The 17,919-nt window shown below is 36.9% G+C and overlaps 1 protein-coding gene and 1 long non-coding RNA gene across 2 annotated transcripts in view; one reads left to right on the plus strand and one right to left on the minus strand.

The window, feature by feature from the left end:
* The window catches only part of LOC141394801 (protein eyes shut-like), a 423,861-nt gene that overhangs the window by 207,894 nt on the left and 198,048 nt on the right, over positions 1 to 17,919 (plus strand). Inside the window, 2 exon segments of the mRNA XM_073969695.1 lie at positions 4,290 to 4,442; positions 7,732 to 10,139. Coding sequence (XP_073825796.1) covers positions 4,290 to 4,442; positions 7,732 to 10,139 — 2,561 coding nt within the window.
* The window catches only part of LOC141394803 (uncharacterized), a 340,204-nt gene that overhangs the window by 142,737 nt on the left and 179,548 nt on the right, over positions 1 to 17,919 (minus strand). The window lies entirely within an intron of this gene.

Here is a 17,919-nt window from a genome sequence, read left to right on the forward strand (position 1 = left end):
TTCGATTGAGAGAACTTCACTATTGTTTGCAAAAATGTGAAGAATCAATTAGATCAACAAAATAGGGATGAATAGACTACACTTCAGAGGATAGTAAATGACCTGTGAATTGTCCTTTAACTTAGTATATTATATAATTTGCATTTATATTTTCTTTTACCTTTCTTTTAAAATAAATAATCATTTTAAAGAAATGTTCTTGTTCCAAATTTAAGGTTATATATCTATAACGTAGAAAAAAAATTTGCCCGGAGTCGGAGTCGAGTTATTTTTTTCGACTCAGACTCCGACTCCGACTCCAGCAAAATTGCTCGACTCCGACTCGTAGACTCCGACTCCGACTCCGACTCCGAAACCCTGGTACCTACCCCACAAAAGTTCAAAAATATTCGGAAAAATTGTGGGCACGATAACTCTTGATGGGAGTGACCGATTTGGTCCATACTTTACACATTCTCATAATATCTACCAGATATAGATCAGGTTCGCATATGGACTATATTTGTCCACTCCATCCCGTACCTCCCACACAAAATTTTGGATAAGTTCACTTTAAGACCTGCTATTGAATCACTTCGATTTTTGTTGAAGCAAATTACATTCGCTGTCTCAATTACGATGGTAAAAGTTGTTTCAGGCGCAAGTCCATACTTCTTGAAAAAACAGCCCGAAGGGTGTAAGTAAAAACCCCCTATGGCACCCCCATGGTCTATGTCGGCCCATTCCTTTAAGTACCTTTTCAGCTAAATTTTTGAACTTTAATCCTAATCAACATTTTTGTCGGTTCATACGAGACCAAAATTTTGAAACCCCCTAAATACATAAGTTTTTTGTGAAAGAAGTGTTTCAATTTGCACAGGCTGAGGGTATATCTCTATCGACAAAGCCGACTGATACTTTTTTACTTGTTTTATTAAAAATTTTGCATGAATAAATAGTCGGACGAATATTTGAAATACTTAAGAAAAATGTGCTAGATATGATTAACTATTGCAAATTATTCCCGAATTTTGGACGAAAATAGCTAACAGCAGTCCTTCTGTAACAATATTCGAGGTCCAATATGAAAATAAATGTCGTCAGCGTTTGGAATTGCAAAGAAACGTAATTCGGGCTTTTGAAAAGTAAACACATTTTTTGTTTTTATTATTTGTTTAAATGTATTGAAGTTTTTGAATATGGTTTTGAAAATCATTTTATGTCAAGACATACCGGCAATTACGAGGAATAATAAATTTTTAAGGAAGAAAATTTCCCCGAAAATAAAACTTATCTTCAAAAGGTTACCACACGTTCGTTCCTGGACAATTTACTTCATTCTTTTGACATTTTTGTACTCATTTTGCATCCTTCGGTAAAGAAATATAATTTTCAAGAAGTAAAAACCATTATTTTTGCAATTTGGCAGCCATAACCCTCGTTCATAGTTAGCGTAGAATTTCAGTCGTACGCAGACAGTATGAAAACTTGTACAGTTTCATTTTTCATCATAATTTCTCACAGTTTTCGACATAAAATTATTTTCGAAACCGTATTCTAAAACTTCTATACACTTTATGTCAAATATAAAACGAAACTTACGATTTTTACCTAGTAAAAATCAAAAATGTGTTTACTTCACCTAAACCTGGTTTACGTTCCTCTGCATTTCCAAACGCTGACAACATTTATTTTCATATTAGACTTCAAATATTGTTACAGAAGGACGGCAATTAGCTATTTTCGTCCAAAATTCGGGAATAAATTGCATGTAGTTAAACATATCTAGCACATTTTTCTTAAGTATTTTAAATATTTGTCTGTCTTTTTATTCATGCAAAATTTTTATTCATGCCTAATGTTTTGCACCTTTAGCGAAGACTAAATACCAAATTTCAGTTATTTCGTTGAATAATGTTGAAATATTGGACTCAAAATCTTCAAAATGCAGAAAATTGGGAGGGACCGTTCTATAGGGGTTATATGAAGACGTGGAGCCATGCCGAAAAATTGCAGGTAGAAAGTTTTGTACCCCCACAACAACCAATTCCGTACAAAATGTGACTAAGATATTCAAAAAAGCTTAAATGGGGGGGGGAACCTTTAATTAGGGCTAATGTTTTGTACCGTTAGCGAAGACTAAATACCAAATTTCAGTTATTTCGTTGAATAATGTGGCTAAAACTTTCAAAAATACTTGCAAACGTACTGTTCTATGGGGGCTATATGAAGACGTGGCCCTATCGGCATTGGAACATGTCTTCTAGTGGAAATTTGTATAACCTCAACGAAGGCCAAATACCAAATTTCAGCCATTTCGGTGGGATGTTGGACTCAAACTCTTCAAAATACAGAAAATTGGGAGGGACCGTTCTATGGGGGCTATATAAAGACGTGGAGCAATGCCGAAAAATTGCAGGAAGAAAGTTTTGTACCCCCAATGAAGACTAAATACCAAATTGTTAGTCGTTTCGGTGGGATATTGAGGCCACAAACACCGAAAATCGGGAAGTGGAAAGCTTTTATTTCAGGTGGAAAGTTTTATACCGCGAACGAAGACTAATTACCTAATTTCCGCCATTACGGTGGGATATTGAGGCCCCAACCTTCATAATACCGAAAATCCGGAGGTTCCGTTATATGGGGAACCTATGTCGACGATTTTTGTTGGAGAAGTTTCGTGAGAACCTCAAATGTCAAATTATAGCTAGTTTGGCTAAAAATTTTAGCTAAAATCGTCAAAATCGGGAGGTATTGTTATGTATATGGGGGCTATACAAAATTCGTCAGCCGATATAACCCATTGGCAAGTGCAGGGGATTGACCAGAGACCACAGGTCATTGGATTTTTACGACCATCGTACGCTCAATTATTGCCTATGGAGCTTTGGTGTGGTGGAATGCGTCGAGCAATACATCGTATTTACGTGAGACGAAGAATATTCCACAATTCCTAATCAACGGTGAGACGAAGAGTATTCCACAATTCCTCAATGTATCACTTGATTTCAATGCAATGGATCTTGTAGTAGGTCCTCCACTACAAGATCCACTGTATGGAAATCACTCAACTTCTACTCTATCTAGGCTGCGGCAGTTTTCAATTCCAAGACGTCCTTAAGGAACTTAAAATCAATCGCGGCCTTGTGTTAGGTTTACCGTCATGGCAACATGGAAGGACATCAAAATGGCTAGCAGCGGTTCGGATTCACCTGATGTATAATGAATATTTTGATCAAGGTACACCTGTGTGTTTTCATAATTTTTCTTGAAGACGGCAAGTCTTATCGAAATGAGGCTAAAGATGTTGTAGCAGAGCAAATTCTTTACAACATTTTCTTTAGTCTCATTTCGATATGACTTGCCGTCTCCAAGCAAAATCATGAAGACCTAAAAAACCTAAAAATGTGAACTTTGACCGCGATTTATTTTTTTTTTTTTGTTTTTGTTTTGTGATTTTTCTCATCTATGAACATTGTAGTTTCAGAAACCGCAAAACCTTCCCAAGTAAAAGCACCTTCCATTTAAAGTTGGTTCAGGTGCGCCGTATAGGTTGTTATAGGTTCTTAGACGTCTTTCACAATTTTTTGTTGACACTGGCTAAACAGTAATTTCTGTGCCATATTCAAGTGAGCAATATAAATCCTCAAAGTATAAATCGCCTTTAGTACAGGATTTTATTTACCTTACTATAGTACCCAGACACCTCCCTAACACTCACCCTAACCTTCCGTCTCATTAAAAAAGAAAGAAAGAAGAAAACTTTCTAACTACCAAACTAATTTTAAATTGAAAATTCTCTAACAAGCAATTGTCCAATATTGTCGTATATACCGTTTATATCACGTCTATAAATGTTATAAATTGTTAAATTAAATTTAATTACAAAAGATCACATTTCAATTGCTTAAATAACAAAACAACAGTGACGAGACAATACAAATCCAAATATGCAACAAATATGCAACGATTAAAAGAGGTGTAATTTAATACAAAACAAACTCACGCCGCGTATGCCTCCCTCTAGTCGAATAACAACCGAAGAAAAAATCTCATTTCAGGTGTTTTAATATTTTATGATGTCAATTTTCCTGAAATTTTCTTCCTTTTGTTCGACACCATTATCTTTGTCTGGCTGGCTGACTGACTGCCGAATGCGTTGTGTCTCTGATTCTGGTAACCCTCTGCGGGAAAACAATTATTGTCATTAAAACAGAACAACAAAAAATAATAAAAAGACAACAACATATTCTTCTTCCTTTTTTAACATTGTTCTTATCCTTTTATCCCACTTTTTCTTCTTTTTTCAGGTACAAATTGTGAGGAGAATGTCGATGAGTGTATGTCAAATCCATGCCAGAATGGTGGACATTGTCGTGACCGTAATAACGGTTACACATGTACATGTCAACCGGGCTATTTGGGTGATCATTGTGAAGTAGATGTGGCTGTTTGTGAAACGGGTAAGTACTGGGCACCTGCAATGACGACAATAATGGCGACGACGTTGACGTACGAAAGAAACTCAAAATAAACATGGAAAAGAGTTCTTTTGGCTACAAGAAAAGAACACACAAGGGTTTTACTTAAGGCACAGTGGTAAAGGAGATTTAATGGTGTGGTCATTAAAATAATATTCAAGTGTTTGAAAGTCCTTGAAAATTCACGCCTTTGAGAGTCCTTAAAAAATAATTGGATAAAAATTCACGGCTTTGATAATCCTTGAAAAATAATTTCATAAAAATTCAAGCCTTAGATAATCCTTGAAAAATAATTTCATAAAAATCCACGCCTTTGATAGTCCTTGAAAATAATTTTATAAAAATCCACGCCTTTGATAGTCCTTGAAAAATAATATCATAAAAATCCACGCCTTTGATAGTCGTTGGAAAATAATTCAATAAAAATCCTCGCCTTTAAAAGTCCTTGAAAAATAATTTCATACAAATGCACGCCTTTGATAGTCCTTGAAAAATAATTTCATACAAATGCACGCCTTTGATAGCCCTTGAAAAATAATTTAATAAAAATTCACGAGTTTGATAGTCCTTGAAAAATAATTCAATAAAAATAATCGCCTTTGATAGTCCTTGAAAAATAATATCATAAAAATCCACGCCTTTGATAGTCCTTGAAAAATAATTCAATAAAAATCCACGCCTTTGATAGTCCTTGAAAAATTATGTCATAAAAGCCCAAGCCTTTGATAGTCCTTAAAAAATAATTTCATAAAAATCCACGCCTTTGATAGTCCTTGAAAAATAATTTCATAAAAATCCACGCCTTTGATAGTCCTTGAAAAATAATTCAATAAAAATCCACGCCTTTGATAGTCCTTGAAAAATAATTTCATAAAAATCCACGCCTTTGATAGTCCTTGAAAAATTATGTCATAAAAGCCCAAGCCTTTGATAGTCCTTAAAAAATAATTTCATAAAAATCCACGCCTTTTATAGTCCATGAAAAATAATTTCATAAAAATCCACGCCTTTTATAGTCCTTGAAAAATAATTTCATAAAAATTCACGCCTTTGATAGTCCTTGAAAAATAATTTCATAAAAATTCACGCCTTTGATTGTCCTTGAAAAGTAATTTCATAAAAATCCACGTCTTTGATAGTCCTTGAAAAATAATTTTATAAATATCCACGCCTTTGATAGTCCTTGAAAAATAATTTCATAAAAATCCACGCCTTTGATAGTCCTTGAAAAATTATGTCATAAAAGCCCAAGCCTTTGATAGTCCTTAAAAAATAATTTCATAAAAATCCACGCCTTTTATAGTCCTTGAAAAATACTTTCAAAAAAATCCACGCCTTTGATAGTCCTTGAAAAATAATTTCATAAAAATCCAAGCCTTTAATAGTCTTTGAAAAATAATTTCATAAAAATTCACGCCTTTGATTGTCCTTGAAAAGTAATTTCATAAAAATCCACGTCTTTGATAGTCCTTGAAAAATAATTTTATAAATATCCACGCCTTTGATAGTCCTTGAAAAATAATTTCATAAAAATCCACGCCTTTGATAGTCCTTGAAAAATTATGTCATAAAAGCCCAAGCCTTTGATAGTCCTTAAAAAATAATTTCATAAAAATCCACGCCTTTTATAGTCCTTGAAAAATACTTTCAAAAAATCCACGCCTTTGATAGTCCTTGAAAAATAATTTCATAAAAATCCAAGCCTTTAATAGTCTTTGAAAAATAATTTCATAAAAATTCACGCCTTTGATTGTCCTTGAAAAGTAATTTCATAAAAATCCACGTCTTTGATAGTCCTTAAAAAATAATTTCATAAAAATCCACGCCTTTTATAGTCCTTGAAAAATACTTTCAAAAAAATCCACGCCTTTGATAGTCCTTGAAAAATAATTTCATAAAAATCCAAGCCTTTAATAGTCTTTGAAAAATAATATCATAAAAATCCAAGCCTTTGATAGTCCTTGAAATATAATTTCATAAAAATCCACGCCTTTGATAGTCCTTCAAATATAATTTCATAAAAATCCACGCCTTTGATAGTCCTTGAAAAATAATTTCATACAAATCCACGCCTTTGATAGTCCTTGAAAAATAATTTGATAAAAATCCACGCCTTTGATAGTCCTTGAAAAATAATTTGATAAAAATCCACGCCTTTGATAGTCCTTGAAAAATAATTTGATAAAAATCCACGCCTTTGATAGTCCTTGAAAAATAATTTGATAAAAATCCACGCCTTTCATAGTCCTTGAAACATAATTTGATAAAAATCCACGCCTTTGATAGTCCTTGAAAAATAATTTGATAAAAATCCACGCCTTTAATAGTCCTTGAAAAATAATTTGATAAAAATCCACGCCTTTGATAGCCCTTGAAAAATAATTTGATAAAAATCCACGCCTTTGATAGTCCTTGAAAAATAATTTGATAAAAATCCACGCCTTTGATAGCCCTTGAAAAATAATTTGATAAAAATCCACGCCTTTGATAGTCCTTGAAAAATAATTTGATAAAAATCCACGCCTTTGATAGTCCTTGAAAAATAATTTGATAAAAATCCACGCCTTTGTTAGTCCTTGAAATATAATTTCATAAAAATCCACGCCTTTGATATTCCTTGAAAAATAATTTTATAAAAATGCACGCCTTTGATAGTCCCTGAAAAATAATTTCATAAAAATTCACGCCATTGATAGTCCTTGAAAAATAATTTAAAAAAATTCAAGCCTTTTAAGTCCCTGAAAAATAATTTCATAAAAATTCACGCCATTGATAGTCCTTGAAAAATAATTTAAAAAAATTCAAGCCTTTTAAGTCCCTGAAAAATAATTTCATAAAAATCCACGCCTTAAAAGTTCTTGAAATATAATTTTAAAAAATCCACTCCTTTGATATTCCTAAAAATCCATTTCTTCACATATGATTGCCTCTCATTCATTGATTAATTTTCAATGTCTGATGCATATTTTTAGGCTTACACCAAATAAGCAGTCATTATCACATGTTTAGGTTCCAAGTTACAATTCCGAAACCAAAACTTTTGCAAATAAATTACAAAACTTATTCACCTTTCTAACCACTGTCGCCTTTGACACGACCACCAACCAACCGACCAATACCTAAAATATTTACCCATCACAATCATAACATACTTATATTCTCACCAAAAACAATATTTTCTTATTATCTTTCAACACACACACATACATCATGTCATTGGCTTGATGACCCTCTTACGATGCTGATGCAACAACAACCATCACCATCACAGGCACTGGAGCTCGTTGTCAAAATGGTGGTGAATGTCTCGAAGGACCTGGTCTCGAATTCTATTGTGAATGCCCGCCCGGTTGGCATGGACGCATTTGTCAGGATGAAATCAACGAATGCGACTCATCACCTTGCCAAAATGGTGGCATGTGTGTGGACAAATTGGCCAGTTATGTATGTGCCTGTCCCATGGGTTATACGGGGACAAATTGCGAAGAAGAAATCCTTATATGCGCTGATAATCCTTGCCAGAATAATGCTCTGTGCCTGATGGAGGAAGGAGTGCCGACGTGTTATTGTGTACCCGATTATCATGGTGAGAAATGTGAATATCAATACGATGAATGTCAGTTGGGTCCACGCTGTATGAATGGTGGTGTTTGTATTGATGGTGTTGATACATTTTCATGCTCGTGTCCGCCACTGCTGACGGGTATGTTGTGTGAATGTCTAATGATTGGTGAAGATTCTTTGGATTGCAATTATACGGCACCCTCCACAACGGCGCCACCCACAATGAAACCTAGACCAACACCGGAAATGACAACTGTGAAAATTCCATTGGAAGAAACAACCCTATCGGGTGGAGATGGTGGAGAGGATGTATCCGATTCGACATCAAAGTCACACGAAGATGAAACAGAAGAAGAGGATGAAGACGACTTGAAGGGTCATGATAAAACCAAAGGTCGAGGAGATGAAGAAGGGTCATCTGAGAAACCAATTACGAAACCCATTGGCAGTGGCACAGATGAAGATGTAACACCCACCACTACCAGCAGCCATAGTATACATGGATCCACTTCTGCATCAGATGAGGACGAAGATGGGCATCCTTCCTCCGGGGGTACCACTGAAAGCCCCACAACTTACGGTCATGACAGGCCAAGTTCTGAATTACCAGGCCATGGCGAAACCAGGGGTTCCGAGGAATCCGATCACAGCGGAGAGGTTACTGCTACAACAGCCACACATTACGATGAGACAAGTGGCAGTGAAGAAATATCCTCCACCGCCAAACCCATAACGCCCGGTCGTGGAGTAGATGAGTACACCACAATAGCTCTCTCCGGAGAATCTGTGGGTGGTAGTGAAGGTGCTACCAGTCAAAGCGATGAAGACCAAACAGGAATTTATGTCCACCCCACAAGACCGATATACACACAACATCACTATACCACAGTGGAGACAAGTATAGGCATTGAATATTCCACACCTAAGTATACCTACGGTATGCCAACCTATTATCCAACTTTGGAAATCCCACATGTAACATACAAACCAGAAACAGACAGCCACATACGGCCATCAACCGATAGAACCGAAACAAAATCATCCTCAGAAGAAGAGGGAGATCATGATTTCGATGCTGGAAGTGATCGTCTACCAACAACGCCACGTTTTGTAATAAGGCCCGAAATAGCCACCACAGCTGCACCGTTCTTTACCGAATACCCCGAAGTGGTGGTAACGACGAAATACATGGATTTAAGTCCCTCAGGTGGACATGCCTCCACAACACAATCGCCCATAAGAGGTCCCACGTACACTGTGACCACAATAAGTTCATCATTTGACTATGAAACTATTGAAATGTCCACAATGTCTCCCGGAATATCCGTTACCGTTCACATACCCGAAAATCGCACTTATCACCCATACACACCGGTAACAACAACACCCTCAACATCCATATATCATCCGGTAACAACATATGTTAGTAAAACAGATTATGAGACTACACCCCATTACCAAGGACCACCAACATTACATCCCCTGCCCCATCATCCGGATGCGCCTACAACAACAGGGCATTCTCTGTACACGGAAGATCATCATTACCATGGTAGCACAACAATGTCACCAGCATCCTCACCAACAACGTCTGCAACACACATAACCTCCCAACATTTGCCCGATGTGCCAATAACAACAACAACCGCCACAACTGCGTCCATATCAGGTCAGGCGGGAATGGCCACAACGCAAGGTCCTCGAGTGGCAACCACCACAGAGTACAAGCCAATTATAACATATGTGCCACCAACAACTTACTCGGTGCCCACCTACAGACCATCTACATCTCCGCCTTCCGTCTCAGTGCCAACAACAATGCCACCAACAACGGCGCCACCACCATCACCGTATCCAACGGCATCGGCTCATGTACCCAGCGAAACTTCACCAACATCAGCCGCACCCGCGTATGGTACACAAACTCCTGTTGTTTCTTCAAAATATCCCGTTACGGAGGCGAGCAGTGAAGAAGAGGAGAGTTCCAATACGGTGGGTACAGGTTTGGGTGTACCAGCCTCAGGTGGCAGTACAGATATTGAAGCTCACACAGATTGTATAAAAACGGGTTGCTACAATGGAGGCACTTGCGTTACCACCTCTGAGGGATCAAGGGTAAGTTGCAAAAGTTTTTATTTTCTTTAAATTAGAAAAAAAAAATTAGGCATGAACACATGTACATTTTCAAGGGGCCAATAGATATAAAAAACACTGATCATCCAAGAGAGAACGTTTTCCTGTAGAAAAGTTCTTCGACGATGACTTTTCCTATAGAAAAGTTCATCGACAATGACTCTTCCTATAGAAAAAAATTCATCGACGATAACTTTTCCTATAGAAAAAAAGTTCATCAACGATGACTTTTCCTATAGAAAAGTTCATCGACGATGACATTTCCTATAAAAAGTTCATCGACGATGACTTTTCCTATAAAAAAGTTAATCGACGATGACTTTTCCTATAAAAAAGTTAATCGACGATGACTTTTCCTATAAAAAAGTTAATCGACGATGACTTTTCCCATAGAAAAGTTCATCGACGATGACTTTTCCTATAAAAAGTTAATCAACGATGACTTTTCCTATAGAAAAGTTTATCGACGATGACTTTTCCTATAGAAAAGTTCATCGACGATGACTTTTCCTATAGAAAAGTTTATCGACGATGACTTTTCCTATAGAAAAGTTCATCGACGATGACTTTTCCTATAGAAAAGTTCATCGACGATGACTTTTCCTATAGAAAAGTTCATCGACGATGACTTTTCCTATAGAAAAGTTCATCGACGATGACTTTTCCTATAGAAAAGTTCATCGACGATGACTTTTCCTATAGAAAAGTTCATCGACGATGACTTTTCCTATAGAAAAGTTCATCGACGATGACTTTTCCTATAGAAAAGTTCATCGACGATGACTTTTCCTATAGAAAAGTTCATCGACGATGACTTTTCCTATAGAAAAGTTCATCGACGATGACTTTTCCTATAGAAAAGTTCATCGACGATGACTTTTCCTATAGAAAAGTTCATCGACGATGACTTTTCCTATAGAAAAGTTCATCGACGATGACTTTTCCTATAGAAAAGTTCATCGACGATGACTTTTCCTATAGAAAAGTTCATCGACGATGACTTTTCCTATAGAAAAGTTCATCGACGATGACTTTTCCTATAGAAAAGTTCATCGACGATGACTTTTCCTATAGAAAAGTTCATCGACGATGACTTTTCCTATAGAAAAGTTCATCGACGATGACTTTTCCTATAGAAAAGTTCATCGACGATGACTTTTCCTATAGAAAAGTTCATCGACGATGACTTTTCCTATAGAAAAGTTCATCGACGATGACTTTTCCTATAGAAAAGTTCATCGACGATGACTTTTCCTATAGAAAAGTTCATCGACGATGACTTTTCCTATAGAAAAGTTCATCGACGATGACTTTTCCTATAGAAAAGTTCATCGACGATGACTTTTCCTATAGAAAAGTTCATCGACGATGACTTTTCCTATAGAAAAGTTCATCGACGATGACTTTTCCTATAGAAAAGTTCATCGACGATGACTTTTCCTATAGAAAAGTTCATCGACGATGACTTTTCCTATAGAAAAGTTCATCGACGATGACTTTTCCTATAGAAAAGTTCATCGACGATGACTTTTCCTATAGAAAAGTTCATCGACGATGACTTTTCCTATAGAAAAGTTCATCGACGATGACTTTTCCTATAGAAAAGTTCATCGACGATGACTTTTCCTATAGAAAAGTTCATCGACGATGACTTTTCCTATAGAAAAGTTCATCGACGATGACTTTTCCTATAGAAAAGTTCATCGACGATGACTTTTCCTATAGAAAAGTTCATCGTCGATGAACTTTTCCTATAGAAAAGTTCATCGACGATGACTTTTCCTATAGAAAAGTTCATTGACGATGACTTTTCCTATAGAAAAGTTCATTGACGATGACTTTTCCTATAGAAAAGTTCATCGACGATGACTTTTTCATCGACGATGACTTTTCCTACAGAAAAGTTAATCGACTATGACTTTTCCCATAGGAAAGTTCATCGACGATGATTTTTCCTATAGAAAAGTTCATCGACGATGACTTTTCCTATAGAAAAGTTCATCGACGAAGACTTTTCCTATAGAAAAGTTCATCGACGAAGACTTTTCCTATAGAAAAGTTCATCGACGAAGACTTTTCCTATAGAAAAGTTCATCGACGATGACTTTTCCTATAGAAAAGTTCATCGACGATGACTTTTTCATCGACGATGACTTTTCCTACAGAAAAGTTAATCGACTATGACTTTTCCCATAGGAAAGTTCATCGACGATGATTTTTCCTATAGAAAAGTTCATCGACGATGACCTATAGAAAAGTTAATCGACGATGATTTTTCCTATAGAAAAGTTCATCGACGATGACCTATAGAAAAGTTAATCGACGATGACTTTTCCTATAGAAAAGTTAATCGACGATGACTTTTTCTGTAGAAAAGTTAATCGACGATGACTTTTCCTATAGAAAAGTTCATCGACGATGACTTTTCCTATAGAAAAGTTCATCGACGATGACTTTTCCTATAGAAAAGTTCATCGACGATGACTTTTCCTATAGAAAAGTTCATCGACGATGACTTTTCCTATAGAAAAGTTCATCGACGATGACTTTTCCTATAGAAAAGTTCATCGACGATGACTTTTCCTATAGAAAAGTTCATCGACGATGACTTTTCCTATAGAAAAGTTCATCGACGATGACTTTTCCTATAGAAAAGTTCATCGACGATGACTTTTCCTATAGAAAAGTTCATCGACGATGACTTTTCCTATAGAAAAGTTCATCGACGATGACTTTTCCTATAGAAAAGTTCATCGACGATGACTTTTCCTATAGAAAAGTTCATCGACGATGACTTTTCCTATAGAAAAGTTCATCGACGATGACTTTTCCTATAGAAAAGTTCATCGACGATGACTTTTCCTATAGAAAAGTTCATCGATGATGACTTTTCCTATAGAAAAGTTCATCGACGATGACTTTTCCTATAGAAAAGTTCATCGACGATGACTTTTCCTATAGAAAAGTTCATCGACGATGACTTTTCCTATAGAAAAGTTCATCGACGATGACTTTTCCTATAGAAAAGTTCATCGACGATGACTTTTCCTATAGAAAAGTTCATCGACGATGACTTTTGCTGTAGAAAAGTTCATCGACGATGACTTTTCCTGTAGAAAAGTTCATCGACGATGACTTTTCCTATAGAAAAGTTCATATGGTGCCATAGGTTTTTTTACACCTTTTGGGCTGTTTTCTCAAGAAGTATGGACTTTCCCCAAGAAAAAAACTTTTACCGTCGTAATTGAGGCAAAAATCAAAGTGATTCAACAATAATCAAAGTGATTCGAGAGAAGGTCTTAAAGTGAACTTATTCGAAACCTTGTGTGTGAGGTACCCGATGGAGTGGACAAATATAGTCCTTATTCGAACCTGATCTATATCTGGTAGATATATTAGGATGTGTAAAGTATGGATCAAATCGGTCACTCCTTCTAGAGTTATCGTGCGCACAAGGAGTTGACCGATATGGCTTATCTTCATAGTAAAACTAAGTTTGGATAAAATATTACTAAGTCCAAATTTTGGACCGAACTGACAGTATCGTTCGAGAGTTATCTTGAACTTTTATGGTGGAGGTACCTGAAAGAGTGGACCGATATGGCTTATCTTTGAACATATACTAAGATTGGACAACATATTTCTAAGTCCAATTTTTGGACCGAATCGGTTGATCCGTTCAAGAGTTATCTTGCACTCCAACTACTGCACACGATGTCATAGGGGCTTTTTGCACCTTTCAGGTTATTTGCTCAAAAAGTATGAACTCGCCCCAGATGAAACTTGTACCGTCGTCTGGGAGGCCGTGAATACAATTTCTTACAACAAAAATCAAAGCGATTCGAGAGCAAGTCCTAAACTAAACTTTTCCGAAATTTTGTGTGGGAGGTACCCGAAGGAGTGGGCCGATAGAATTCATATTGTAATCTCATCTATGTCTTATAGAAATTTCACGATGTGCAAAGTATGGTTACTCGCTTCAAGAGTTATCGTGCGCACAATTTTCGAACTTTTGTGGAGGAGGTATCTGAAGGAGTGGACCGTTCGAGAGCTGCCGTGGGCACCAGCCAGCCAGACAGACAGACGGACGGACATTGCAAAATCGACTCCAAATTGTCTGAAACACATTTCGTCCAAACATACTTGGGATCTAAAATTATTATTTTGATGAGGCACATTCTGCACGTATGAAAGTCTATATAGCCTCGTTAGCATAAATGCTGAGGGTATAAAATTGGCAACATTTCCCATACAGGCTGATAGAGGATATTCTCAGGCATCCTTCCATCGAAAAGTTCTACTCCACTAAAGTTATATATTCACTAAAATTTAATACCCGAGGAACAATAAAATAACCCACTTTGTATAAACGCTTGGGTAATTTATTAAAGCGTTTCTTAAAGGTAGTACACTCCTCAAGGAGTTAAACGGAAAATAAAAGAAGAAAGGCCACAATTCTACCTACATACTAACAAAAGTAAGAATGGACACAATAGTTTCCGAGATATAGCTATTTCTTTCTCCAGAAATTTTCCAAAATGGGGGAAATTGTCGTATCAAGGAGCTCACCGCGCCCGCACGTTATAATATTTTGACCTAATTTTTAAGCTGGGTACACATTGTCAGTTTTGAATGACAGCTTTGTTGTTGCTTGCTAGTGTTCATTTTCATTTCATTCATTTTTCATTTTTGTCATTCATCATACAACCACAAAATGTTTTGTGGTTGCTGGACGGTTTGACAGTTATCGATAATTGCGAAATATCGACATTCAAAACTGACAATGTGTACCCAGCTTTAGGTTTACTTTGTTTCAACATGTTTACTATCGAATTCCATTTAGAAGTTAACAATCGGTTACGATAACAAATGGGGCTTTGGCCAGGAAAATTAGGTTCATTCGTTCTAGAGTTACCGTGCATACCATATTAGCAAAAAAACAAGTGAGCAAAGGCTATAGTCGGGACGGGGCCGACCATGTGTTACCCTACACCACTACCCCTGTGCATAAGCTTTTCACTGGTAAACATTTCTTTTAGGGAATATAATCCGAATACCATCAAACATAATATCCTCTGGATCCCCATAAGCAACCAAAATTTCGTGACCATCCGAGCAAAATTGCGACCTGTAGCGTGATTGCAAAAAATTGGCCACCTTCGCCAACCTACTTTACACCAATTTAAAGGTAATATTGTCTTCTTCTATTGACAGGCTTAGCCTTTGGAAATCCCTACTAGAAGCCGATATATTCACACAGAATAAAACTTTGAATTTGTCTCCACATGAGTTTTCCCCATTCCGTCCCCTAAATATTATCCGACTATCACTACAATTAATAGGCTTCTTCCTCTGTGGGGCCCGCATCTACCCCCAAAATCTAGTGACTATCCGATCAAAATTCCAACCGGTAGCGTGAAAAAAATTGATATATTACTGACTTTAGCAATATCTCGGTAGTTTGCTCACTTACGCAAACATACTTTGCATCAATATAAAGGAGATCTTTTCTTCTACCATTGGCGGGTATTCTTTTTGGAATGCTCCTACCAGAAGCGGAGATATTCGCATAAGAAAAAACTTTGACTTATCTCCACATAAGCTTTTTGCTTATTCCGACTCCTAAATATTATCCGACCATCACCAAACTGAATAGGCTTCTTCCTCTGTGGGACTCGCATCAACTCCCAAAAAATTCGTGACGATCCGATCAAAATTGCGACCTGTAGCGTGATTACAAGGAAATCGGAAAATGGGATGTATTACCAACTATTGCGATATCTCTGTTGTTTGACCACCTACGACAGCCTACTGTACATCGTTGTAAAGGTGATATTTTCTACTTTCCTTGCCATGTTTTGCTTTTGATATACCTCTTAAAGAAACAGAGCTATTGGCTTTGAAATAAAACGTTGACCTTTTCTCCAAATAAATTATTGTCCATTTCGACCCCTGAATATTATCCGACCATCACCAAAATCAATAGGCTTCTTCCTCTGTAGGACCCCCATTAACTCCCTAAATTTCGTGACGATCCGATCAAAATTGCGACCTGTAGCGCGATTTTGAAAATAATTGAAAAATGGGATGTATTACAGACTATTGCTATATCTCCGTTATTTGGCCACCTACGCAAACCCGCTTTGAATCATTGTAAAAGTGGGATATTCTTCTTTCATAGTCAGGCTTTGTTTCTGGAAGATCCCCAACCAAAGCTGTGATATTCGTCATTATAACTCAAATCACAAAAATAAAAAGATGGGTTGTATTTGCGGCTATTACGATTTCTTCTTTGTTTGATCACCTACGACAACCTACTGTACATCGTTGAAAAGGTGATATTTTCTACTTTCATTAGCAGGTTTTGCTTTTGATATATCCATTATAGATGCGGAGATATTCGCTTTGAAATAAAACCTTGACTTTTTCCCCAAATAAGTTTTTTGCCCATTCCGACCCCTGAATATTATCCGACCATCACCAAAATCAATAGGCTTCTTCGCCTCCGGGACCCTCATCAACACCCAAAATTTGGTGACGATCCGATCAAAATTGCGACCTGTAGCGTGATTACAAGGTTTAGATGGACAGACGGACAGACGGACAGACGGACGGACGGACGGACTGACGGACGGACACACATAGCCAGATCGACTCAGCTCGTCGAGACATTCATTTTGGTATATATAAGTATGGGCCTAGGACCATTATTTCGATGCGTTACAAACTTTTTGGCCAAAACCAACTTATAATACCCTCCCCACATAGTGGTGTAGGGTATAATGAACTTTTGTGGGGAAGGTACCGGATGTAGAGGACCGAGATGGCCCATCTTCAATGTTGATACACTTCTTCTGGTAAATCAGCTTTATAAAAAAAACAAATTGCATTTGAAAGAGGAAAAGTTAGATGATAGCGAAGCCGCTTCACAGCTGATATGTCTGATAAGCCTCTACCACATAGTGGTGGTCATGTCACATAGTGGTCGTTGTTTGTTTGGGTTCCAATCTTCGGCTTTCCTTTTTCACTTGCAAAAAATCATTGGTCACTAAGCTCGACATTAGTTTTAGGCATGGCAGGTTCCCCTTTTATTCAAATAATACAATTACCCTCATGATGCAGGATATAAACAAATTGCCAAGTCCTTCTTAAGTTGCTTATTTATTTAATTATTAAATTGCCCAACAATTTAGTTAAGTCCCTTTTCGAAAATTTCACCATGAATGAATTACGCTTTACAAACGTGCCCAGTCACGTTATAATACGGCAATATTTGACTAGGCGAACTCGACGGACTGACGGACGAACACTCGAAATCCTAATTTTTGTTTTGTATTGTATTTAAATTAGCTTTTAAATATAATTTAATTGCTACAAAATTTTGCCAACAATTATTTTTGGACCCAACCAAAACTCTTGACGTTGTTGTTTGTTTTGGCTACCTACCTACCTAGCTCTCTCGACTTGTTTGCATTGTATCCATGGTTTTATCGCAGCATAGCGTCATTTAACATCAAATTGGCTAAACAGAAATAAATTTGGTGTGTCAAATTTTATTTGTTATCGTTATGATGGCGGCCGGCCGGCCTGCCCGCCAACCATTCTTTTCAGCACCAGGTCATATCGGAAAATGTACCCAAATGTATAATTATGCAATCTGGTACACACACTTATATTTAACATTTACTTTTTTGGTGGATACATACAACATTGGTAACGCTAACGCTGCGGATGTTATTTCAGAATGTGCGCGGAAACGCGG

This window comes from Musca autumnalis, unplaced genomic scaffold, assembly GCF_047663935.1.
Source record: "Musca autumnalis isolate F117 unplaced genomic scaffold, ASM4766393v1 scaffold_2, whole genome shotgun sequence".
Lineage (NCBI taxonomy): Eukaryota > Metazoa > Arthropoda > Insecta > Diptera > Muscidae > Musca > Musca autumnalis.